Raw genomic sequence first — 27,527 nt, 5'->3', positions numbered from 1 at the left:
GAACCGGGTTTGATTCCCCACTCCTCCACATGAGCAGCAGATGCTAATCTGGTGAACCAGGTTGGTTTCCCCACTCCTTCACACATGAAGCCTGCTGGGTGACCTTGGGCAAGTCACAGCTCTGTTAGAGCTCTCTCTGCCCCACCTACCTCACAGGGTGTCTGTTGTGGCGAGGGGAAGGGAAGCCGGTTTGATTCTCCCTTAAGTGGTAGAGAAAGTCGGCATATAAAAGCCAACTCTTCTTCTTCTTCTTCTTCTATATGTATCTTTCACATCCTTCCTTTGTAAACTCAGTGTGGTTGACAGTAACAAAGGCCTAATGCAACAGAGGAAAAGAAAATGGATTGAACGTGGCAGTATATCAGCTTAGAGCTCTGCTCTGCTGCTGCAGCCCTCCTTCTCTACCTCGTTGTTTAGTTTAGCGTTGGGTAGTGAATCACAGAGCCCTGACTTCACAGAGCCAACAGACCACCGCTCTTTGAAGTTTCCAGCATGTATCACGCTCATGTGCTTGTCTGAGCTGGCGGGTGACGTGGAGAGTTTGCATTTGGCCAGAGGGGAATGAAAAGTTGTCTAGGGGTGGGAACTGTTGCCAAAGAGAACCTTGGATACAGAGGGCTACCACAGTTGTCTCAGGTCTATTGCTACCTCCCTGCTTGGTATTCCCCCCGCCCCAATCTCAATGCACACAAACATATATTTATAAAACATGCTGCTCCTCCTGTCAGGTATGAGAGAGTCTACATTATGCCAGGGGTTTACAACAGAGTAGTGTTATTACAGCGGAGACCCGCTTGTGATCCCCCTTCCCCCATGACGGTTGGGTCAGAAAGAACAACAGACTCCCCCCCACATACACACACTCATCTCAGAATTTATTTCGTGGTATCACTCACCCCACACACACCCCCATGCAGTTCACACAGCACTGTTCTTGTAGGAATCTCTCTCTCTCTTTTTTTTTTAAGGTAGCATTGGGTCATTACTGACACATGGAGTGACGTCACATCACCATGTTTACTAGGCTATGTTTACGGGGTGGTTTGCCACTGCATTCCCCAGTCGTCTCCCCTTTACCCCCAGCAAACTGAGTACTCATTTTACCAACCTCGGAAGGATGGAAGGCTGAGTCAACCTTGAGCCAGCTACCTGAAACCGACTTCCATCGGGATTGAACTTAGGTTTTGAGGAGAGCTTGGACTGCAGGACTGCAGCTTACCATTCTGTGCCACGGGGCTCTCATTTTTAGTATGCCTTATTCATGCATGTTAAGGTTATAAGCCTAATTCAGTTTTGAGTTCAAGACAGAGGGGGAATGCATACGTTGTTTTGTGAGGTGGTGCAGTGGTTAAGAGTGGTCAGAGTAGGAACTGGGGATCCTGTCCTTAACATCTGCTGATGATGAGGTAGTATTTATTATGTTTCACGTTGTGTTTATTGCAGTACCATCTACTTTTTTTGCCATCATCACAGCTGACTTAACAGCAACCCTGTAGGGTTTTCAAGGCAAGAGAACTTTGGAGGTGGTTTGCCTTTGCAACAAAACCCTAGTATTCCTTGGAGGTTTCCCATCCAAATACTTGCCAGATTCAGGGCTGAGAGTGTGTGACTGGTCCAAGGTCATCCAGCAAGCTTCCATGGCTCAAGCGGGGATTCGAACCCGGGTTTCCCAGGTCCTAGTCCGACACCTTAACCAGTACACCACGCTGGGTCTTACCTACTTTGTAACCCATCCTTATTACATTATTATATACCCATTATGTTTCACTGCACTGCTCTCCAATCTCCTATCCTCTTGCTTTGCTACTTGTGTTACGTTATTTTCATGCAGTGCTCTCTGTTTTTACTGCATTCTTTTTAGCTGCAATCTGCCTCAAGTCTCAGTAAAAGAGGCAGGCTACAAATGAAATGCACAATTTTGTAACCTCAGACCAGGACATGTTTCTCGGCCTATCCTACCTCAGGACTGTGGTGACGATAAGCTAAGGGATGCCAGTGTGACGTAGCGGTTAAGAGTGGTGGATTCTAATCTGGAGAACCGGGTTTGATTCCCCACTCCTCCACATGAGTGGTGGACTCTAATCTGGTGAACTGTGTTGGCTTCCCCACTCCTCCACATGAAGCCAGCTGGGTGACCCTGGGCTAGTCACAGTTCTCTGAACTCTCTCAGCCCCACCTACCTCACAAGGGTTGTCTGTGGTGGTGAGGGGAAGGGAAGGTGATTGTGAGCCAGTTTGATTCTCCTTAAAAAAGAAGAAAAAGTCGGCATATAAAAACCAACTCTTCTTCTTCCCCTGAGCTCTGTGGAAAAAGGGCAGCTTGAAAACAAACGGCACGGTATTTTTATTTCCCCTAGCAACACGTAAATGTTTGCACAGCCCACTCCAGCTCTGGAAAGAACATATGACACAGTGAAAGGGCAAGATCTATCTGCCACCTGGCCAAGGTGCTCGAATACTGACTTCAGCTTCTTTGCAGATGACCTCATACCCAGTCAACCTTTCCTCGAACATCAAACGGGGGGACCTGACACTCATAGTGGAAATGTTTTCATCAGACCTTCACGAGCCGGGCTGCGAAGTCACGGCAAGGGCCTCCCCACCCACTGCAGAAGGCCTCTAAGAGACAAGGCAGCCCACCCTCTGCAGAACTGAGCATTTTTCCACTGCCGTCCTCTTCACCCGCTGGCCCACCCGTTTCCTTAGGAGGTGGAAGATACACAACCGCTATGTCGCTTCTTCAAGTTCCTCAGGCAAGCTGAAGATAACAAGGACCCTGTAGTCTCACGCAGCAAACTCCCAACAGCCCCCCTTCCTCCCACTAACAATCCACCAGCATGGTGTAGTGGTTAAGAGCAGTGGTCTGGCGCGGTGGACTCTGATCTGGAGAACCGGGTTCAATTCCCCACTCCTCCACATGAGTGGCGGAGGCTAATCTGGTGAACTGGTTTTCCCCACGCCTACACATGAAGCCAGCTGGGTGACCTTGGGGTAGCACCCTCTCTCAGCCCCACCTACCTCACAGGGTGTCTGTTGTGGGAAGGGAAGGTGATTGTAAGCCGGTTTGAGTCTCCCTTAAATGGTAAAGTCGGCATATAAAAATCAACTCTTCTTCTTCACCAAAGCAGCTCTTCTGTGCAAAAGCTTTATTGAAACAAACAAACTGTGCAAGAGAACAGGCTTCATGGCAGATAGCGTTCCACTGCTTGAGGTCTGGTCATCTTGCCTTATGGTAAGGTCTGTATAGCTAAGGACAATCTTAAGATCTGGAGCATCCTTTACTGAAGACAAGAGAGATTTGTGGGGTTTGTTAGTTTGGCAGTAGAGAATATCGCAGACTGATTGTAATGGAAGAGCACCCTCTATTGTCTAACTGCTGGCATTAATGGTACACCTCCACCATAACATGGAAATTCTGATCAGCTTCACACTTCATAAAGCAACCATGTTTGCAGAGGGTGTGCAATGGCTCATTTCCATAAACATTACTGTACATGCACCACGATGCCTCAGACTGCACAACCTGGACTTCTAGCCAGGCATTAAGACACTTCCCTCAAGAGCCAGCGTGGGGTAGTGGTTAAGAGCAGTGGACTCTAATCTGGAGAACTGTGTTTGATTCCCCGCTCCTCCACGAGTGGCAGAGGCTAATCTGGTGAACCGGATTGGTTCCCCCACTCCTGCTCATGAAGCCAGCTGGGTGACCTTGGGCTAGTCACAGCTCTTAGAGCTCTCTCAGCCCCACCTACCTCACAGGGTGTTTGTTGTGAGGAGGGGAAGGTGATTGTAAACTGGTTTGACTCTTAAGTGGTAGAGAAAGTTGGCATATAAAAACCAACTCTTCTCCTTCTTGTTCACCTGAGATCCTGAATATACATTCTTGTAGGGTTCCCAGCAAAGCATTGCAGACGTACTGGTGTTTCGTACACCATGCTATGGCACATCACTCCTACAAGCGGGCTTGCTCCCACTCAGTATGGTACTAATTCACCAACATTTACTTCCAGGAGATATAAACTTGGCCCCCCGGAAGAGAAAGGCAAGTGAGTAAACGAGTCAAGCCTACTACATGCCAGCAAAACTCACCCAGAGACATTCATGCACAGGTTTTATTTTAGATATTTATACAATGCTTTTGCTACACAAGAGGAACCCCGAGCAGCTTACATTATTCTCCCCCGCTCTACTTCATCCTTACGACGAGCCTGTGAGGTAGGGCAGGCTGAAAACATGCGTCTGGCCCAAGGTCACCAGCAGAGCTTTCCTGGCAAAGTGGAGAATCAGACAGCAGCCTGACACTAACCATCAGTTTTTACAGGCAGGCTTGCATATTCATCCTGCGAATGCCCAGTACTTGCACGTAGCAGAATCCATCAGGTTTGCTGACAGAGGTTGACCAGTCTATATTTGCTACGTGAGGCAATTTCCATGTGGCAAGAGAAAGATGCATTTTATGCTTGTGGTGGGCCCTTTCAAACCCAGAGCCATCAAAATGGAGAGGGACTGAACCGCAGGCAGGCTGGGAAGGGTCCTCCAGTGAACAGAGGTCAATGCAGCCTCTGTATCGTCTCTAATCACCATCTTTCATATCCTATCACAGACCATGTCTACTACAAGTGGAACAGTGTTTTATTTGGGATCATTTTATAGGCACAGTAGGCTTTTTAAAAGTAGGACCTACAAAAACTGCCACTCAAATTAGCTCAATACAAGAATGTATGGAATTCATGACCCTTATTTTTGCTCTGCACTGACCCCAACCCTCATCTGTTTAAAGTATGCCGAAAGACTCCCCATGGACTGGCTTCGTTCATTCTTCCTGCTGAAATGAAAATCTTGGGACGAAGAGTTTCAAACATTAGACTTTAATTACTACATTTATTTATTTCCTTTCAAAGCCAGAACAAGAGTCGTTGAAGTCCTAAAATTATTAAAATTTCTAGAAGTGCACTTAGAATATGAGAACCAAGTAGTCAGATATGTTTGTGTATTAGGATACCCAGTTCCTATAAATTCTGTAGAACATTGCTATTTGCTGATACTGAGAAAAGTTGCCAGGATCCACATAACGCACATGCGGAAATTCTTCTGCATACGCCCAGGCTGATTATCATTTAGCTGCTGTTTCTACCTCCCCCAAATCATACTGAACGACACTCAGATGTTTCCTCTGACACCCATGAGACACTTTTGGTGGGGCACAAGAAGACTAAGGTAGGAAGGGGGGGATCTGAAACGCCCCACAACACTATGGGCATACTTTGTATATTGACCAGTCTCAAAGGTAATCACTACCGGAATGGTTCAGTGCAAAAACGGGGTTAAAATACCAACTAACAGGATTTTGGATAGTCTTAAAACTGGAGCACCTCCAAAAAAGTAGCACGCTATTGTTAATGCAGGTCAATCCAATGTCAAGATACTCATGTCATATGAACCAGCAATGAGACAGCTTAAAGGCCACCAAAGGCAAAGTTGTTGTTTTCCATCAGCTTGCAGTCTTCAGTCTCAATTTCAAAACATGTCAGTCAGGCTGAATTGGGTGTTCTGATTTGTGCAAGCTCTGCCAGCCCACACTACAGGGGCATTTTCATTTATCACAAAAATTATCAGAAGGCAGTTAATACACAGAATGAACTGTTTCAGATGCATCCAATACAACTGCCTCAGCAGTCTTTAGCCCATTCTCATACTTACTGTGTGATACTGGGTCATTTATTTTTGCACAGTGAACATGACTTCTGAATGCGCCACCACAAGGCAAGATTTACACGTCCTTTAGAGATTCAGATTACTCAGGACATGCAATAGCTTATACTACTACATGGTGGTGCATTCAGACATGGTCATGATCCCAAAAAGTAGTTAAACCACCACTGTCTTTAGGTATCAAGAACTGACTTGGTAATCAGGCCACTGATTCACTGGACAGGCTTTTGAACCACAGCAAAAGAAAATCAAGATGTGGGCACAGACACCAACTTCAACACATTACATTGAATTCTCTGCATGGAACTTTTTACATAAGACATCTTTCTATTACATACAGAAGCATAAGCTCAATGAAGCTTTACTTGGAGCTCAGAAGTCCAGTATTTGCTATGTCTAAGAAATCAGAAGTTAACTTATTTGCTACTATCAAATTGTTTTCAATTCTAGGTATAGAGGTAGAAATATACAAGGGCATTTTTGAGCTTAAGAAACCAGAAATGACATGTTATGTTTGAATCCGTCTGCCTTCCAAAAAGAAAAGAAACAGTCAACACGGAGCATTTGAACTTTACACAGATGTTAGTGGTGGAAAAAATGGTGACAAACAGGACTGTCTAACAGATTTTCCCAACCTCATGGAAGGCATTGTCAAGTTGTTAAATCAAAACGTGAGCCCGCTATGGTAATGCTATACTGTGCTTACAACTGAGACTTATGGACCAATTAGTGTTTGTATATCTGAATATGAAGTTCAGCTCATCATTTTTCCAGACCCCCCACAAAAAACGGAATGCAAACCTGTTTGACACCTGTCAAATACCCAGCAAAAAATATTAAAAAGCTATAGTTTTTTAAAAGGCAGTTCGCAGGCTAAAATAATGACAGCGCTTATGAAGGTTTTGTTTGAGGAACTTACGAGGCCAAAACAGAGGAAAGCAACACAAACTGAACGTATCCTCAAATAAGAAAGAACGAACAAAAATGTTCCCTGCGGTGTATGAGCCAAGATCATTAGAAACAAATAAGCAGAAAAGCAACACAATGAAGTTGAGACTCTTCACTTTATGGATGCCAGAGAATGTTGGGGTACGACGTGTCTGGAATATATTTTCCCCTAATGGAAGCCAAATATTAACAGTTCATTTCCTGTTTTTCATTGATCCCTCAAAGAACGCATCATAACTTGGGCAATCATGTCATCTTCGTCAGCATCATAATCCTAAAACAGAACACAGGGGAGGGTAAGTGTGAGCAAAGGCATCTTGGTCTTGCCCCAAAACGGGCCTTGGTGCAGCTGGATTCCTTGCTTCCCTTGCACATCCGGTCTTTCCGCAGCAGAGGCCCCCAACTTTAAGCCTGCAGGCACCTGCAGAATCCTGAGAAGGGGGTGAAGAGCTCTACCCCCTGCCCCAAAAGGCCACCAGAGCTAAACAGAATTCGGTGTTCCTCATCTCACAGGAAGGAGGAAGGCCTAAAGGGGGAACGGAACCAAACACTAAAGAAAGCCCGGGTGCTTAAAAGTGGTCCTGGCCCTCCGGTGGAAAACCCTTTCATTTAAATGAGGGCAGCCAATAACAAGTCCTGCCCTCCAATGGCCCCACCTACTTTCTAAAAAGCTTGGCTGGCACCAAAAAAAGGACTGGTTATGGTTTTCAACATATTGATTATAGGTATTGATATATTTTGGCTTCAAATTCATTCATTCTCATCTTTGACTCTGTTTAGGCTATGTAACAAGGGGCGAAAATGCATGGTCGCTTTAGCCTCCTTTATTCCGTTTTAGCCAGGATTCAGCCAGGATAGAACGCATGTGTTTTGCCGAACGTGCGTTCGATCCTGGCTGAATCCTGGAATAAAGGAGGCTAAAGAGACCATGCATTTTCACCCTATGTAACCATCTGTGAGAAGTGAAACCACAGAGAAGCTAGCTCAGTGAAACAGATGATAGTCTGGGCTGTGAGCCAACTTAGATATCAGCATTTGTTCGTTACTTGCAAGAATAGTAAAAAAAAAAAAAGAGAGAGAGAGGACTGAAACACCTTTTGAATTCGGCTTCTCTGCCTTTTCATCTGTCTAGACGATTTTTAAGATATTGTTTTGTTTAGAAGTATAATCAAAATGTAATTATATGTAACTGTAAGGTTAGAGGGTGTTTTTGGCTTATATAACTAGACAATGGCCAGACATACGTGTGAAACTTAGAATATTATGAGAAAGGTATTTGTTTATATGAAAATCTCCTGGTGCCATCCATCAATTTATGACATCAAGGTTAAAATATATGCTTGAGAACACTTTTAATCTGATTTCATGCATCACAAGTCCTTTGAAGTCCCTTTGAAGTCTGGGACAAATAGAACCTTCCCAAGACACCATTTTATTGGTTCCCGGGACCAGTCCCCAAAACTGTATAAAAAGGGCTTGGAAATTGAGAGAAATTGGGACTTTATCCCCCAAACTTGTTGCTAACAGTCTGTAAGGGACATTCTCCCCCAGACATGCTCGCGTGCTGTCTGTATGGGCATTGATCCCTGGCATGATCATTGATGGGTTGGTTACTGGGTTGGTAACTATTTTGTAACTGTATTTCATATTCAGATCTATATTCTTTTGTTGTGTAACTTGAATATATTGTGCATATATTTTTTCATTTTACTATTTACAATAAAAAGGAATTGGTTTTCAATTCAAAATACGTTGTATCATCATTTACAGTGACGGGTTAAATAAGGAAACGTGGTTTTTAGTAAATCACAAAATCTAAAAACCTAGTCACAAAAGTACAGTGATTGACTACTTCAGACTAACAGAAAGAAAAACCTATGCTGTAACGTGAGAGCCTCTAAAGAACACAACAGCTCGCTGGCTAATCTCTAATAGTTATAATGGTAGCAGATTCAAATAGGTCACAGAATAGATAACTAATAACAATATAACATTAACATAATAGCAAACTAGCTGAGTTGCCCTCAGTGGGCAAAATATATCAAATCTCCCAGAAGCATATACCTGTGGATGAAAACGAAAAGCTTTTTCATTTGAAGAAGAAAGCTTCTTCTCAGTGACTGACTCTATTCCCTGTCGCTTATTTGGATTTTGGACTTGTGATATATTTTGTCCACTCAGAGCAACTGAGCTAGTTTGCTATTGTTTATGTTAATGTTATATTGTTGTTAGTTATCTATTCTGTGACCTATTTCAATCTGCTACCATTATAACTATTAGAGATTAGCCAGAGCGCTGTTGTGTTCTGTAGAACCAAAAAAAGTACTGGCAGGCACCACGTTGGGGAACCCTGCAGTATAGAGAGGCACAGATTTTCTGGGCATGCTCAGGGTGTGGCAGTGGCTCAGCTAACTGACTGTGTTATTGGATGGGCTCTCACTGAAATAGGAAATAACGGCCTTTAAATTGTCACTAACAGCTGACGTTGGAATCCAAGAACTCCAAAAAGTAAATACTTGCATTCCACCACTTTGCGGTTTAAATCTGCAGGACACGTTTTGTGCTTGTTACTCACCACAAAAGTATCATAAGAAAACCGATGCCGTCGTTGAAGATGCTCCATGAAATTAGCACTTCTATAGCTTGGGTCACCCCACGGCATTGATGCACAAATCGGACATACCTGGAAAAGTTGACAATTTTATGCACTCGACAACTCTTCCTGATTTTTTTTTTTTATTAGAGCGGCGTGCATTCTGAAACCTGTCTGCCTGCTGAAATCATTTTAATGGCTTGGACCCAAAGAGACAGAGGACAATTTTGCTCATGCAAAAGGGGGTGCGCTCCCCATCTAACTGCGGTGCCCTGGTTGCATTACATGCCATTGCAGGAGAATTCCCTTCCTCAGTTTTTCAGGAGACAAGGGACTGTGGAAGGAGGGGGGGGGGAGAGAGAGCGAGAAGGATCAAAGGATCATCCTATTGCACAAAACTCTGCTCATGGTTCTTCAGGTACCAGTCAAAGCATCTGACGCATCCTCCAATGCTAACTTCATAGCATTCCTAATTATTATGGTGGGTTCATCCAAAGGCTCTCTTCCGCAAGAGGGAGCCTTTCTTCGCAGAAGGAAGTCTTTGGATCCTACCCAATTTACCCAAGATTAAGAAGAGTAGAATTACAAGGATAACTGAACAGTGATGGATTTACCTCATTTATACCCCACCTTTCTCCCCAGCAGGAACCCAAAGCAGTTTACATTGCTGTCCTCTTATCCACTGAAATATTTCATTCATCCCAATTAAGGACTTATTCTTAATAAGTTAAGATGAAATTAACTAACCTGAACTGCCCTTTTTGGATACAAGTTTAAGCAGGCAAGATTATTAGACCTACTTCTACCAAAAGGTGATATAATACTAATCACATGATATGTGCTATAGGCATGATCAGTAGTATTGTATGCCAACATTATGTGAACCATATTTTGATCCAGGACACTTGGGTTCAGACTTCGGCTCAGTCCATCTTTTTTCTCAGCCTGGCCTGCCTCACAAGACATATCGGATTCACATAACTTTGCACTGTATATACTGTATTCATCTATATATACTGGATTCACATAATTTTGCACTGATGTTCATCTATATAGTTAATCTCAGAGACTAGATTTCACCATCGAAACGGCTCTACTTGTTAGTTTAGAGTGTACACCTTCAACAAAGAAAGCTTTGTAATACAGAGAAGCCTATCCTGAAGCCACGGGTTAGGCCTGGCTGTAGCAAGTAAATCAGTATTACCACTCGCTTTGTATCCATGCTGTGATACTTTCGGCAATGTTCTACCAGCCCTTCCTGGTCCAAGTTTCTTTCATTGCAGTAAGGGCATGGAAATGTAAACCTATTCGGAACATTCCTGGAGAAAGAGAGGATAAGGGACTTTACTTTTTTTTTTTTAAGGTTATGCAAATATAAAGGAAGGCTCTGAATTTTGCAGCAGGCTAACCCCATGCATAGACAAGCATCTCACACCCAGTCAGTGATACCACGAGAGCTGCTGCAGTAACAGCCCCCCGCCCCTCACCCCCATGCCATCGCCAGGCATGAAGAGAAACATGCAGAAGCGGCTTAGAGATTTAAAAAAGTGATTTTCATTTTTTGCAGTTTTTATGACGTGAGAGCAAAAGTTCTTTTTTGCCCCACAAAGAACAGCATGACTTTTCATGATACAGACAGACTTTTTAGTGCAAGGTCCTCCATGCGGAAGGCCAACCAGGTGATGGTGAGCAGCTGCTTTGCACTAGGCGCCCAAGTAATTTGTCATGTCTTACACCAAGGACACTGTCGTCACCATTTCATATGGGAATAGAAGGAACAAGAGTGCCTAATAGTCTGCCCAAAGCAAGTGGTCTTGGCCCTTTGGAAGAAGGACACACACACACTCCTCAGCAAAAATCAGCTTTCCTTAAGTCTTGTGTGCACACTAGAGTGGAGAAGGGGTTTGCTGGCAAACACTAAGCCAAACCAATACTTGCAGATTATAACTGGTGCAAGCCAGTTACTGTTATTGTAACTGGTGCCAGTTATTGTAGCTAGTGCAAGCCAGTTACTGGTGCCAGTTATTGTAACTGGTGTAAGCCAGTTACTGGCTTGCACTTTACTGGCATCCCACTTTTAGAAGTTTTAAAATATGTCATGGCTCCTAACCACTCTTATCTATTTAGACCCCCACCCAAAGAAAGACCATTCATATATCCTGTTTAGGAAGTTGGGCAACAACTGTGGTAGCCTGAACCAGCCTCTTATGTCCCCTGGAAACTGCTCTTAACATGACTCCTGATTCACAAATATCTTAAGGCTTAACCCAGTCTCCCTTTGGAATGGTGTCAAGGGGAGGGGCCGTTGCTCAGTGATAGAGCATCTGCTTGGCATGCAGAAGGTCCCAGGTTCAATCCCCAGCATCTCCAGTTAAAGGGACTAGGCAAGAAGGTGGTGTGAAATACCTCTGCCTGAGACCCTGGAGAGCCTCTGCCAGTATGAGTAGACAATACTGACTTTGATAGACCAACGGTCTGGTTCAGTATAAAGCAGCTTCATGTGTTCATCTACATGGCAGCTTCATACCAAATCAGGAGTTCCCTCCCTCAAAAGGCATGTCTCTGAAGTGAAAGCAATGCAGCTAACAATCAATACTGATCTTGACATGGGTCGCAAGAGCTACAAGCTTAGCAAGTTAAGAGTTTCCAGTGGAAGGGCACAAATAGAAACACTTACAAAGACCTGTCCACATTTTACTACTAAATGAAGGGTTTCTAAAGCCCCTTCCCTCCTCATTACCTACTGAAACATTCATTAGTGATCAGAGCAGGACACCAAGCACTGTACCATTTGGTCATGAGGAATCAGTCCGCAATTCTGAACCCCGTTTTAAACAGCAGCGAGCAAACTGTGACTCTCTATAAAGGTGTTGGTTACCTTGTATCCTGTGGTGGATCTTTAGTCACAGCTCTGACACCTTCCATTATGTAATTCTGGTATTTCAAGCAAGAGGCCACATGACCGCGGAGCTTCGAGAGGTACATCTGTACAGGAAGAATCAAGCAATGTTCTCTTTAGTACGGTCATAGTGGAGGCTTCAGACTGAATACAAAAGAACATTCTCAGGAGTACATTTTGCTGCTCCAGGTCACAGTGTGCAAATTATAAAGGGACAATACGAGGCTCAGCTGATCTGCATGACGTCCAGGGTACCTGGCCAGATCCCTTACAGTGCCTCAGACAGCCGACACCTTGTTTACCAGACCACTGTTAATTCTTCTCTTTCATTCCCTGGAGAGGCTACTGTTTCTCTCATGTGCCCAAGTTAGGTCTTCTAGCTTTCTCCTTTCTTTTAGTGCAATAGTCAAACATAAGCAGATTGCTTTTTACCTACCATGACAGGCATGTGAACAATGTCAGGATTTCCATGGGCAGCATCAGTATTGTACTTTGCACAACAACTTATTCCACCTTAAGGCTCAGGTGGCAGGAAGTGATGGGGGTTTAACTACCACAGACTTCACTCTATACTATGCCAAAGTATAATAAACAATGGACTCCAAATCATCTGATGATTTTTGCTAACATTTTATCATAATGCTTCTGACACCTAATCAGAGCTGCATCTTACAGATGTACACAGTATTGTACCTGCCCTTGCATCTCACCTGTGGAGTTCACGAATACAAGACTGTAAAGACCAAATTCATTTTATGAATGGGAAATCTGGGCTGCATTCAATTCACCTAAGGAATCCATAGCCAAAGTAGGATTTGAAAGGCTTACAAGGGCCAATCTGTGATCAGTGTTTCCTGAAGTACCAGTAACATAGAATTTTTGGCTAGAGAAATAGATGACCTCAGCAATCCCATTTAATACCTCATACTAATATATCATGAAAATGCCGACGCAAGGCTAGTGTAAGATGGGTTCTTTTTTTAACGTGACCAACAGTATGAAGTTAATGGGCACATTCTGTTTGTAGAATGAAGGCAAACCTAATCATGTAGGCAGTTTCAAGAATCAGCACTCCCTGTTTTACTTTATTTATAGATTATCCTTGTAGAAGAGAGTTTTTGTATACCCTATTAACCTTAGCATCCACCTGCAGCACAATACAAGCCCCTGATGCTTCCTATACCCGTGATCTAGTTTCCACAGCCGTGTCACCTTGCTACAAAGCTAAACTTATTACAGTTTTATCTTCAGAATAAAAGCTGATCTACTCTTGAATCATCTTTAGCTTGACAGCCAAAGAGTTGTAAACCAACACACTGTTTACTTAAGGAAACACATGTGCACCACTTACCTACAACAGGCTGTTGTAAAATCGCTACTGTATTAATCATGACAGTATCAGTACCTTCCCTGTTACACCATAGGGAAAAACTGCATAAGGATTTGTGTTCTGTGTCTGCTGAAATGTTAAGAAGTGGGAGTCAGGGATCTCTACCTGTGACAAAATCTGTGAACTCCAAACTGTTTCTGAAGCTGACAGATCTCACTACTGGAAATATCTGCAAGGTCCACCAGCCACGTTACAGTTGAGACAAGTCTCAAACAAACCTTCTATTTCCCCACTTCTTCCCTATTGACAAGCTCTTTGCCTCTTGAAATTCAGCCCCAAACACACAGAATACTATGAGAAAAGGAGATTTCATCAAGTTACATTGGTAGCTTTTACAGGAGTTTGACAGTTATTGAGAAAGCAGATTTAAAAAAGACTATCAAGACTAATTGCTCTATGTAGATAATGTGTTCCAATATTCCATACTTTTTTACTGCAGCCATTGCAAGTGGTCTCTGTCATTTCGATTTGCTTTTCCAAGTCCAAAGCTCTGCTGCCATTAGACAGGGTACTGCGGCAAACTCCACAAACTGGCTTTTTCGGCTTAAGACATTCCTGAATGCACGGCATACAGAAGCTAGCATGAAAGAAAGACACCATGAAAACATCCCCAATGCAGAGAACGTAGCCAGAATACAAACATTCCCCCCACCCGCCTCCCATTACACCAGTGCTGACAGGAAAGAGTCAAACATTTTTATCTGTGCCACCTTAAATCTAGCTTGTAACAAGTAATTTTTAAAGTTAACCTGTTTGAAGCTATACGGCTCTTTCAAGTGTTTCTCCTCTTAAAGAAAGGAACCATACCCCTCCTTATAAAAGGCTATTTTATACCACAATCAACACTGTCTATCACAACACTATCTGTTGACTAAACACTAAAGCTGAAGTGGTAGTGACTGACATGCAGGAGAATGTTATATCACTGCTGACCCTTATACACAAATGATTACCTCCGATATTAATTTCACTAGGAGTATCTACAACTAGTAGGGTTGAAAGATGGTTCAAATTCCTAGTGTCTAGAAAAGAGGGTTAGTACACAACAATAAGACAAATAAAAACATTAAACTGCTTAATACACTTGGCTGTTGGGAACAATCCTAATATGGTAAGTGGTATATTTTTCATCAGGTGTAGCTGCAAGTTCATTATTTACTCCTTTAGAACTGGGAAAATTAAGAGAACACTATCAATGCTATTGCCCAGAAAGCCTAATGTACTTCATGTGTAATAACCGAATCCCCACAAGTTCAGATCTGTTCTGTATAAATAAGTGCTGCTGAGCCATTTCACCTCTTCGATTTTGCTGTAAGGCTCCACCACAAAGATAAATCATTTTTAAATATTATGTAAAATAGGACAATGCTGGCTAAGGGGGAGAGCAGAGCCAAGTACCAAGAATTATATGCAACATCAGTTTTAAGTTTCTATTCGTCTCCATCATTTGCATTTCCCAGAATCTCTTGCTCATGTATTTACTGAACAACTCTGAATTTCTATACATCCAAGAATACTAAGTGTATTACAGATCTTGAGCAGAGGCTGGAGCAGGAGTAGGCAACATTTATGGCTCAAGTACCAAAAAAATCCAATAGCTACCTGTTAAGGTATTGGTGTGCCCACATGCAAAAGGGGGGGGAGCAGAGAGGAATGATGGTTGTGCCTGGCCAGCCACACCACATTTGTTGTTCATAGATCTATTTTTCCACATGAAAATAAAGGGATATTATAAGACTGCTTTAGAAACGTCAGTAGGAAACACAAGTTTTGCTTTCAGTGTACATGATTATGGATGTGTTCACAAGAAAATAGTACCTGCATTAATGTCCTAAAAGATGCTTTCTAAACAGGACCCTACCAAGCACAAGGGTGCCCAGAGGAAGAGTTTACACTTCAAAATGTCACTGCGTGAACTACCATGCTACAAATTCTAATTTCAAACAACTGCCGTTCTACAGGAGTGCACCCCTCCCCCAGATCCTGCTCAACCACACTTCTGCTTTGGAAACAGAGCAAAGGAGCTGCCACATGTAGAACAAAACAGTCTATCATGCCACTATTCAGCACACAGGCTGGATACCTGCCTTGTCCTAGAGCAGGGGTAGGGAACCATTTTTCCGGCAAGGGCCATTTGGATATTTATAACATCATTTGCGGGCCATACAAAATTATCAACTTAAAAATTAGCTGACCAAGCCCCAAGCAGGCAGCTGCCCCAGATGACCCCCCCAGCGCGGGCAAGCAGGCAGGCATCAAACTGGTAGTGCACTCGCCCACCTGGCGGCACAGATTGGTGTGTTGCACCAGCTGGGTGTAGCCATTCAGCCGCACGCCGGAGTTGCTCCTGCTCTGCATGGTCGGGGCCGGATTCAACAGCCGGCTCCTGCTACCTCCACCTGCAGAGATGCCCCCAGCCCTCTTGTAGTACAGAGGGAATACATTTCTCCATGGCCCGGATGGGAAAGGGTTAACACAGTTTCTTGGGTGGTCCTAGCAGCTCCATAGCTAACGAATCTTCTGCAAAGGGGAAAGAAGGTTCCCTTTCTCGGCAAAACAAACTGACATCCGCCTTGAATAGAGGCTATTCCTGTCCGCGGGAGGGGGCGGATCAGCAGTCTTAGATCCTTCTGAGCGAGAGATCTGCCAGGACCCATGAAGGGCCAGACCAAATGATTTCGCGGGCCTTAAACTGCCCCCCAGGCCTGGCGTTCCTCATCCCTGTTCTACAGAATGCTAGGCATGCATACATTCTGTTGAAATTCATAGGGCATAATTTATCTGAATGTTCCTGTTCTTCTATATTATCTGCATTTCTCAGATTTTTATTTTTTGAGCCAGAACTTACTTTCCCAGTATAATTCACTTTCTGAAAAGAATGAAGGCTGGTTAAGCCATCAAGTCTTACTGCTTTCCTGCCCATTGCAAGAGAACCTAGCAATCCGTATCTGAATATGGATTTCAACGTCCAAACAAAACTAGTTCTGAAGTAAAAGTTTATGCCATAAGTAGTAGCTGAACTAGAATGAATTGCTCTTATGGCTGTTAAAACACCAAAGAAGAAATATCAATGAGAGCAGAGAAAGGCCTGGGCTGAAAGGGGTACTGTTTCACATCTGAAGAGGCTCAGGGAGTAGACATGAGAACTCTTATGCTGTTGCCCCAAATTCAGGCCCATGGCAAGACCTTAACACTGGTGGCATGCTTCAACTCCACACAAACAGCCTTCCTCCACCTATGTGCATACACGCACAGCACAATGAGGTGACATACAAACAAGGTGATAAAATAGACTTTGGACCACAGGGAAGGGATTTCCAAAATCCCAGCATTAACCATTTCTATAAATGGAGAAAATAATGCCACTGGCAGAGGGCTAGGCTAGAACCACTCCCCCAATGTACTTTTTGGCAGGGAGCTTTTACATGGGGAAACATTAAAACCACAACCCTATAATAACCAGCCCATTAGCCACCTTGGGACTCTGCATGTCTCGTACCAGTTTAGTGCCACCCTCACTACTCTTCTGAAGAGACTATTGCATAACTCAGGGGTCGGCAAACTCATTAGTCAAAAGAGCCAAATATCAACAGTACAACGATTGAGATTTCTTTTAAGAGCCAAATTTCTTAAACTTAAACTATATAGGTAGGTACACTGTTTATTAACTTAATAAACTTTAAAGTTTTAAGTCTTAATTAAACTATAGGTACACTGAATAAAACTTGATATCATACTTAATAGCGATCTTATTTATTGATAAAAATTAAATTGTAAGTCCCTGCCATTTCCCCCTCCCCATCCGGAGTCCTCGTCTGGAGGCCTGGTCTACCGCCATAAAAGCCTATTGGTAGACCTGGCCTCCGGCGGAATCCCATTGGGAGGCCAGGTCTACCCATTGGCTTTCTTGGCAGTAGACCTGGCCTCCGGAGGCCCATAGAAGCCAATTGGTAGACCTGGCCTCTGAAGGGGGACTTTTTTCCCCTCCTCAGAGTCCAGGTCTACCGCCAAGAAAGCCAGTGGGTATACATGGCCTCCCAATGGGACTCAGCCAGAGGCCAGGTCTACCAAAGGAAGCCCGCCCCGCCCAACAGCTGATAGGCGGGGGGGGGGGGCAGGAACCACCAAGCCGCCCGCCCAGCAATCGTGCGGCTAGAGGGGAGGGGAGGCTTTAGCAGCTGGAGGACCAACTGCCTCTGCCCTTAATAGGCATAAACAAGGAATTTTAGGAAGTGTACTTTCCAATAATTCCTATTCTGTACAGTTGTTAAGACATACAGGTTGATCTTTTTTCTCTTTCATCTGACCACAAGGGCTTTTCCTATTAGAAAAAGCCTGCTATGCTTAGCAGCTAGCCAGCTGCGATTCTTTCAGAAAAGTCACGCATACCTTTAGTTGTTTTTAAATAGGCAGGAATGACACTGCAATTGGAAACAGGCTTGCTTATCACTTTCTGTTTCTGGAGATAGGAGTAATGCAGCACAAGAAGCCAAAGCGAAACAGAAAGCAGTCAACACTGGGGGGGGAAAGCATACCCTGCAATATTTTCCCAGGGGAAAAACCTATGAGTAGCTTCCCCAGTGGAGGTAACAGCAATTCCCCGGGCCTTTCCAGGTATGACAAACAGCAATGGGCAGGGCAGGCTTAAGTATTATGCCCCCAGGATATATACAAAGAGTTTTCCCAGGGGGAAAACCTATGAGTAGCTTCCCCAGTGGGGCTCACAGCAGTTCCCCGGGGCCTTTCCAGGTAGGACAAACAGCAATGGGCAGGGCAGGCTTAAGCATTGTGCCCCCAGGATGTATACAATGAGTTTTCCCAGGGGGGAAAACCTATCAGTGGCTTCCCAAGTGGGGCTAACAGCAATTCCTTGGGGCCTTTCCAGGTAGGACAAACAGCACCGGGCAGGCTTAGGCATTACGCCCCCGGGGTGTATGCAAAGAGAGGCTTTCTATGCAGCAGGGCCGAAAAGCAGCCAGCTAGCCGCAGCTCTGGAGCGGCCCCAAGACCCCCGCGAGTATCCCAACCCGCGTGTCAAAGCCCACAGCCCCTAAATAACGCAAGTGCTCGATATAGCTGCAAAGCAAGCCGCTTTGGAGATTCACACTAGGCAAGAAAGCCAGCGCATACCCTGCTTGGAGAATAAGCAGGAAACGTGAGTTAAGACATGCACCACTTAAGAGAGAGAGAGAGAGAGCAGCCCGGGGGGGGGTCACACAGATGGGGGGAGAGAAGGCCGAACGGGGATCAGGATTTCCCCTCATCCTAGCCCCGTCTGTACCAAGCCAACCTCTGCCTGCTCTCTTTGTGCTCGACCGCAACGGCAACGGCCCATCCTACCACTCCCCGCCAGCCCCGGCCTAGCTCGCCTCGCCCCTTCCCCTCCCCGGGCAACGAAACGCCGCCGCCCCCCTTCAGCCACTCACACATGGCCGCAAGGCGCCCGCACGGGGTTCTCGTAGACCTCCAAGCAGACCGGGCAGGTGAAGCGGGAAAGCGGGTCGAGCCGCTCAGCGGCAGGCGGCCCCTCAGGAAACCGGGAACTCGCTTCGGCCAGCGCCATCTTGGAGCGCCGCTTCCGCCAACGACAACCCCCAACCGCCCCGAGGAGCCGTACGGCGCTCTAAAAGGGCCACTCCGCGCAGACCGCGCCCACCCAAGGCCGAGCGACCCGACGGCGCGTGCGCGACCAGAGGGCGGTGCTGGAGTCGCGAGACGATGGGAATCCCCGGTATTGGAGAGAGTTAGGGGGTTCCCTGCCCTAACCTGGCTGGCCCAGGCTAGCCTGATCTCGTCAGATCTCGGAAGCTAAGCAGGGTCAGCCCTGGTTAGCATTTGGATGGGAGACCACCAAGGAATGCCAGGGTTGCTGTGCAGAGGGAGGCACTGGCAAACCACCTCTGTTTAGTCTCTTGCCATGAAAACCCCAAAAAGGGGTCACCATAAGTCGGCTGCGACTTGATGGCACTTTACACACACAGAGGGTTTCCTGAGATGTCTTTTGCAGCAGCATCGAGGGGGGGGGAGTAAAAGGGAAACTTGTGAATTATTATTATTATTATTATTATTATTATTTTAAAGACTAACAGTGCATTCCTAAGGAGAGTTACTCCAGTCTTAAGCCCATTCATCTCAGTGGGCTTAGACTAGAGTAACTCTCCTTAGGAATGCAGTTTAAGAGAGTTACTGTGACATCGGTTTGCATGGGCGCCCGGCAGTTTTTCAACCGTAATGCGCAAGCCCCAAGGAACCGCTATCTGGGGAAATTTAGTTATAGCCTTGTGAATAGACAGTAGTTATACTCTGAGCGGGCATTTGATCTCTGGGCCTCCCCAAGCCGAACCTGACCAGTACTCCCCACTGGTTCAAAAGCCACTGGAGACCTCCGTCTGCAGAAGCTCCACTTAAATGAATGGGGGATTATATAGATAGCTACTTTTATGAATGTGAAACACCATCGATATGTAGAATAAGTCTGTTCTACCGCATCCCTATTCCGTTTAGTGTGTTTTTTAAAACGCCATTATGACCAATTCCATTTTGCTACAGCTTTATCCTTTTTATTAAAATGCTCTCCTGAACGATTCTGTATTATGCATTCCACAGAATGATAGGTTTGCCAGCCTCCAGGTGGAGGCTGGAGATCTCTCAGAATTACAACTGGTCTCCAGGCTGTAGAGATCAGGAAATGGCTTCTTTGGAGGGTGGATGCTGGCAATATACCTTGCTGAGGTTCCTCCCCTCTCTAAACTCCACTCTCTCGTCAGGCTCCACCCCCAAATCTCCACATTTTTCCAAGTGGGAGTTGGCAACCCTAATCAACAATAGAAGAGTGGAAGCCTTCCTGACCTCCTGAGTAGGGTTGCCAGCTCTGGGTTGGGAAATACTGGGAGATTTTGGGGGGTGGAATCTGAGAAGGGAGGGACTTCAATGCCATAGAGTCCAACAGCCAAAGCGGCCATTTTCTCCAGGTAAACTGATCTCTGTCACCTGGAGATCAGTTGTAATAGCGGGAGATCTCCAGCTACCTCCTGGAGGCTGGCAGTCCTACTCCCGAGGCAGGCCATTTTACCAGCTGAGAGCCACAACAGAGAATGCTCAGGCTGTTCTTACCCATTTGCAGGGTGGCCCCTTCAGAAGGCGTTGCTTAAAAGACCACCACTGTCATAGCAGAGCATTTTAAGAGAGGCAGTTCTGCAGATAGGTGGGTCCTAGACCAGAAATAGCTTTGTAAATAATAACCAGCACCTTGAACTGAACCCAGAAACGTAACCAGTAACCAATGGAATGACTACAGAATAGGTGTAATATGCATACTTCACCTAGCTCTGGATAGCAGCTAAGTTGCGACGTTCTGTACCAGCTGGAGTATCCAAGTTGTCTTCAAGGACAGACCCATGTTGAGTGCATTGTAATAGTCTAGCCTCATGGTTACTGTGGCATGAATCCATGTGGCCAGCTGATCCAGATCAAGAAAGGGCACTATCTTCCAGGCTAAATGAAGATGGAAGAAAGCATTTTTCACAGATCAATCATCTTGCTTCTCCAGCAGCAAGTATAACTACTAGATATCAAGTATAACCACTAGCTATCAGCATCAATCAGCAGAGCCCATCAAATGTTGGAAGCATGATGCCCTCCAAGGCCTTCCTGACCAGCATCACCTCCTTCTTTTCAGCATTCAATTCCAATTTATTCACTTTTAGCCATTTAACCAAGGTGGCTCAGGATGTCCTCAACAGTGCCAGGCGGTCTATATAGGGCTGGGTATCGTCAACGTATTGGTGATACTCAGCTCTAGGACCAAAGCTATGAATGACCTCTACCAAGGATTTTGGATTAAACAGCATGGGAGATTAGATTGAGCCTTGTGGAACCCCACAGAACAAATACAGTGTGGTGTAGTGGTTAGAGTGTCAGACTAGGATTTGGGAGACCCACTGTGCCATGGAAGCTTGTGGGGTGACCTTCGGCCAGTCACATGCTCTCAAGCTAATTTACCTCACAGCGTTGTTGTAAGGATAAAACTGAGGAGAGGAGAACGATGTAAGCCACTTTGGGTCCGGTACCCATGTAGGGTATGAATGAAATAAATATAAATAAGTCCCACACTGTTGGCAATTGGTCTCCCACAGCCACCCTCTGAGTCCAATCTGTAAGGAATGATATAAGCCATTCAAAATGACTTTATACACCAGGAATATACCTTTTCAGAGGGCAAGCTGTACAATGTGTACTAGATCGAAGTGTAGAATATTTAAGAGGGATAATGCATTCACTGTTTTCAAAGCCATCTGCAATCCTTGGGACCATCTTTCACATACACGCTCCATGCATTCCCTCCTACTGATATAGGACAAAATGCCACAAACCAATCTTTGATCATTGTAGATGATACATTTCTTGGGGCAGTTAACCAATTCTGCTAACTTTGATTTCTGATAGTTGAAAACTGGTACCCAAGCAACATAATATTCACAATTGGAAAGCATCTAGAGCTGTTATGAGACTCATGAAGCATGCCAGCACAGTGTCAAACTAAACATCAAGATAGAGATACTGATCCAGCAAGCCAATGTTGCATGGGAATTATTGGGACTGGGAGGCCTCCTGCTATAGCATCATTAATGACACTGTTTGCATTGTTTAAATGTGACAACCCTGTCCCCGAGATGTTTCACTTTAGAATGTGCCCTGAAAAAGAGGACCTGGTTGTTATTTTCCCTCACACCCAATGGTCCCTGATGTGACATCCGTGAGGGGCCTGCTGTTAGGGTTGCCATCCTCCAGGTGAGGCCTGGAGATCTTCCAGACTTATAACTGATCTCCAGACTACAGAGATCTACAGCCTGGCAAAAAAGGCTGATATGGAGGGTGGACTTTATGGCATTATATCCTCCCCCCCCCCAAATCCCACCTTCCCCAGGCTCCACCCCCAAATCTCCAGGGATTTCCCATCCTGCAGTTGGCACCCCTACCTGCTGTGTCAACCGTACAAGCCTCAATTGGCCGATTTTGGGTGAAATTACAGTCTCCAGGTTACATAAATCACCTATTTATTATTTATTTATTTAAAGCATTTCTTCTCCTTCCCCTGGAGAAAATGACTGCTTTGGAAGGTGGACTACATGGCGCTATATCCTACTAAGGTCCCTCCCCACCCTAAACCCCACTCTCCAAGACTCCACCCTCAAATCTCCAGTTGGCAACCCCTATGGTCTTTTCTCAAAACTCAAAAAATACCCAGAGGCTCAATTATGTTGGGAACCTCTGGACTAGACAATGCACTAATATTTTCAAACATTGCTTCCCCAGTGGAGAGATTAATCAAGCACCACCATATTTTGAGTAGTAGGTGCTGGATCACACTTTATACTGGTTTCCCACATATAACTAAATTATTTGTTTAATTCAGCTAGATTTGATTCCAGGAGTACCTTAGACACCAACAACTAAACAAGATTTTCGGGGTATAAGCGTTCGAGAGTCAAATCTCCCCTTGTAGACGATCTTGTTGGTCTCTGAACTGCTACCGGACTCAATTCTCGCTCTCCTACTGCAGACCAAGATGGCTGCCCTCCTAAAACTGTTAAAATGTTAATAGGTTTTGTTTAATTGTTGGTTTTAATTGTATTTATAAGTATTTTAAAAGCCTAACGGCTTTCATTGATTACCACCTTGGGGTCCAAAGTGGGTAGAAAAGCCGCATCAAAAGTGTTATAAATAAAATAAAATAAACGGAGCTTCCTTAAGCTGGGACGGATCTCTGTAGCATGCTTAACGTAAGACTTAATCATCACTGGCCTGGGTTTAGTGATCTAGGAACATATAAAGTGTTGCTATTAAAACTTGTGGTGTAAATTTGCCTTCTTTTACAAGGTCCTTATGACTGACTGCAACTTTTAATAATGTAGGATGCTATTGTTTGCCTGGGGACATATTTTTCAGTGGAGCAGAATTTTTTACATATGGGTGACATCCAGGAGTTTGGTACTAAAGACAGAGGCTAAAAATAAGAAGAGGGGAAATTAATCACTTATGCAATATGGGGAGTTTTTAAAATCTTTTTTGTCACTGCGGGCATTTTATCACTGTTGGCAGCAGGTCACCTTCTGATGATTTATGCTATGATTCCATACATTGCTGCTTACTGAGAGTCAGGGAATATTCATATGTAGACAGAAGCTATTTGTAGCCACTTCCATGTAATAGGAGCTAGAGAGAAGAACTCTTTTTGGGAGAGAAATGAAGACCATCAAAATCAGGCAGGGCTATGGTGAATTGTGTAGTAGAGAACACACATGAACCTATGAAGCTGCCTGATACCGAATTGTCTATTCTGACTGGTAGCAGCTGTCCAACAGGGGCTCAGGCTAGGGTTGCCAGGTCCCTCTTGGCAACCGGTGAGAGGTTGTAGTGGGGGGGGGAGCCTGAGGAGGGTGGGGTTTGGGGAGGGGAGGGAGGGACTTCAATGCCATAGAGTCCAATTGCCAAAGCGGCCATTTTTCTCCAGGTGACCTGATCTCTATCGGCTGGAGATCAGTTGTGATAGCAGGAGATCTCCAGCTAGTACCTGGAGGTTGAGCAGCCAAAATAAACACCACTGCACTAATACCGCAGGTAAGGAAGGAAGTGCAGGAAGAACTAATTGTAGACGGACAACATAGTGGTGTAACAAAGTGTATAATAGTGTTCAAATAATATACGAAAATCTTTCAAAGTCCAAAGTACAAAATGCTAGTTTCAGAGCAAGGAAGGAAGATGTTCTTCATGTAGAAGTCACTTAAATAGGAAGACGATCGTTTCTATTTCTTCATCAGTTCCATTTCTAAGTATAAAAAATACTTATGTATGATACAATTTTAAATTGCATAATGAGGTATAACAATTTAGAGAAATATTACTTACAGTAGAAGTTTTCTATATATGCACATATAAGTTCCAAAATCCAGTCCGATCTCACGTTGGATTATACCTCATTATGCAATTTAAAATTGCATAATTGATGAAGAAACGATAGAAACGATCGTCTTCCTATTTAAGTGACTTTTACATGAAGAACATCTTCCTTCCTTGCTCTGAAACTAGCATTTTGTACTTTGGACTTTGAAAGAGTATCTGGAGGTTGGCAACCCTAGCTCAGGCAGAGATCTTTCACATCCCCTATGACCTGATCTAAGAAGGAAGGCGACATGGTATCTTGTTAGATCTTGGAAGCTAAGCAGTGTTGGTATTTGGATGGGAGACCATCAGGGAAACTCTTCAGAGGAAGGCAATGGAAAACCACTTCTGCTTCTCACTTGCCTTAAAAGCCTCTTGCTGGGCTTGCCATAAGTCTCAGTTGTGACTTGACAGCACACATGCATGTTCTACCAATCTGCCACTGTATGTGCCCCTCAAAAGGAAAAGAGGAGCAAACAGGTTCTTAGGAAACAAACTGAAAGAGGATTCGGATGGTGGAGAAAATGTACAGGGAAATGTTAATCCTATTAGCATTGCAGCTGTCCATCACCATAGTGACAGGTTGGGTGGTGAACAGAAGGGTCCCTAGTGTCTATGCATGTGATACATCCACACGTAAAGGACCATTTCTCCATCCAACAGATACATACAATGCAGTCTCAGAGTAGGGGCAGGTTTTGCCCTTGACCCTGCACTGTTCCTTACTTTTTAAGATGAGAGAGAATGACTGCCATTCACTTCAGCTGGTAGATTACAAGACCTGATCAGGTGTAGTGGTTATAGGATTTAGGAGTTCCAGGTTCAAATCTTCACTCTGTCATGAAGCTCGCTGGGTTACTTTAGGCCAGTCACTCTGTCTCAGTCTAACCTACCTCACAGGGGTATTATGAGGATAAATTGGAGACAAGAGAGCTATTGTGCCACCCTGAGGTTCTTAAAAGAAATATGGAACAAAATTAGACTAGACTAGACTAGTACAGACCAGACAGGTAGATAGATAGAAAGGAACGAAGGAAGAAGGAAAGAAAGGCTCTAAGCCATGTTTTCCTTGACCTTCAAGATCTGACAACCTGACTTTCAGGATCACCTTTCCTTTTAGTAATCCTAGATTAATTGACAATTCTTTGGCTAAACCATCAGTTTATGAATCTGTCTTATGAATCTGTGTGTGTGTAAAGTGCCGTCAAGTCGCAGCCGACTTATGGCGACCCCTTTTTGGGGTTTTCATGGCAAGAGACTAACAGAGATGGTTTGCCAGTGCCTTCCTCTGCACAGCAACCCTGGTATTCCTTGGTGGCCTCCCATCCAAATACTAAGCAGGGCTGACCCTGCTTAGCTTCTGAGATCTGACGAGATCAGGCTAGCCTGGGCCATCCAGGTCAGGGCTATGAATCTGTACTAGCCAAGAATAACTGTTTTGTCTTGGATGTCATTTCTTTTAAACATATTTTACATAGTTACCCATCATCTTTTAATTAATCACCTATTAATCAATCAACCTGCCCCATTTATGTGAGGCAGGTTGAATCCCTTCCAGACTGCAATCTTTTTACCATGTCCCCTAACATTCTGCTTGGTTCCTGTGACCTATTTTATAGCAGCATTGCCTGATAACAAATTTTAGAAGAATACAAATGGCAGAATTCCACATTCATGGTCTACATCAGAGGTCCTCAGGCTGGGGTTTCTACCAGGTTTGCCCCATCCTAAGCGGGAGCTGTGGTTGGTTCCATTGGGTAACCAGAAAAAAACCCACATGAAAAAAGCCCACAAGAAAATTGCTCACAAAAAAACCCCCACGGTCATAAATGCACACGGGCTTTTTTCTTGTGGGCTTTTTTCATAGAACCGTTCCATTGCATGGGTCTGGCTATCTACATGGGGCCCAATTAGGGCTGCCAGCCTCCAGGTGGGGCCCAGTCTCCTCCAAAATGACAACTGATCTCCAGACTTCAGAGATCAGTTCCCCTGCAAAAAAATGGCAGCTTCAGGGACAAGCTCTATGCTATACCATAGATGCTAGATAACCCCCCCCCCAAAAATTCCCCCCTCTGCAGGCACCACCCCAGATCTCCAGGAATTTCTCATGGCAACCCTATGATAGATCTCATAAGGGTGAAGGTAGGTTATGATTTTAAGAGCAGCCACAGAACATTCTTCACCCACCGTCTAAGCCTAGTACCACAAAGTCCAGATCCTTTAAATCAGCAGTCATTCTTGCTCTTCTCATTGTGCATCAGGTAGATTGTCCATTAGATGGACAGCATGGTGTAGTGGTTAAAAGCAGTGGTTTGGAGTGGTGGAGTCTGATCTGGAGAACTGGGTTTGATTCCCCACTCCTCCACATTAGCGGCGGAGGCTAATCTGGTGAACTGGATTCATTTCCCCACTCCTACACACAAAGCTAGCTGGGTGACCTTGGGCAAGTCATGCTCTCTCAGCCTCACCCACCTCACAGGGTGTCTGTTATGGGGAGAGGAAGGGAAGGTGATTGTAAGCTGGTTTGATTCTGCCTTAAGTGATAGAGAAAGTCGGCATATAAAAACCAACTCTTCTTCTTCTCCTCTTCCTCCTCTCTCTCTCTCTCTCACACACGCACACACACACACACACACACACACACTTGTTTATATGTCCATCATTGATTGGTTGTAATTCCAGGAGGTCTCCAGGCCCCACTTGGAAGATGCAATTCTAGCCATGTTAGTCACTTGGCTGGGCGGGGCCATGTGTACCATAAAATTTAATGCCATTGCCAGGTACTGGAGATACAAACTTTATAGAAGACAAAGGCAAAGCCAATTAATGATTTTACTTTTTTCTCTTAAAATACAAACATGCATCAGTAACCCTCTTACAGTATTTCCTTTTATTTAACAGTTTTTGATCATTGACACCTCGGGACTGGGGAAGGTGTATGTAGCAGGCTTGCCAGCCCAGATCAGGAGTGGTGGTGGGGGGAGGAGTGGCTGCCTTGGCTGGCTTGTGGACAGGATAAGAGCCTTTAAGGGGCCTGATCCAGCCCCC

At 44.7% G+C, this 27,527-nt stretch overlaps 1 protein-coding gene across 1 annotated transcript; it reads right to left on the bottom strand.

Moving 5' to 3' along the window:
• Positions 1–6,816: 6,816 nt before the first annotated feature.
• RNF114 (ring finger protein 114) lies at positions 6,817–19,124 on the bottom strand. The gene is made up of 6 exons (XM_056845168.1): positions 18,965–19,124; positions 13,965–14,115; positions 12,128–12,234; positions 10,454–10,568; positions 9,232–9,339; positions 6,817–6,930 (listed from the first exon to the last, which is right to left on the bottom strand). Exons 1-6 carry the CDS (start codon positions 19,099–19,101, stop codon positions 6,865–6,867), a joined length of 684 nt encoding a protein of 227 aa, XP_056701146.1. The 5' UTR covers positions 19,102–19,124; the 3' UTR covers positions 6,817–6,864.
• Between the last annotated feature and the right edge of the window lie 8,403 nt (positions 19,125–27,527).

The sequence above is a fragment of the Euleptes europaea genome, chromosome 2 (genome assembly GCF_029931775.1).
Source record: "Euleptes europaea isolate rEulEur1 chromosome 2, rEulEur1.hap1, whole genome shotgun sequence".
NCBI classification, from domain to species: domain Eukaryota; kingdom Metazoa; phylum Chordata; class Lepidosauria; order Squamata; family Sphaerodactylidae; genus Euleptes; species Euleptes europaea.
The sequence above is the reverse complement of the archived record's forward strand: the minus strand, read 5'-3'. Positions and strand labels throughout refer to the sequence as shown.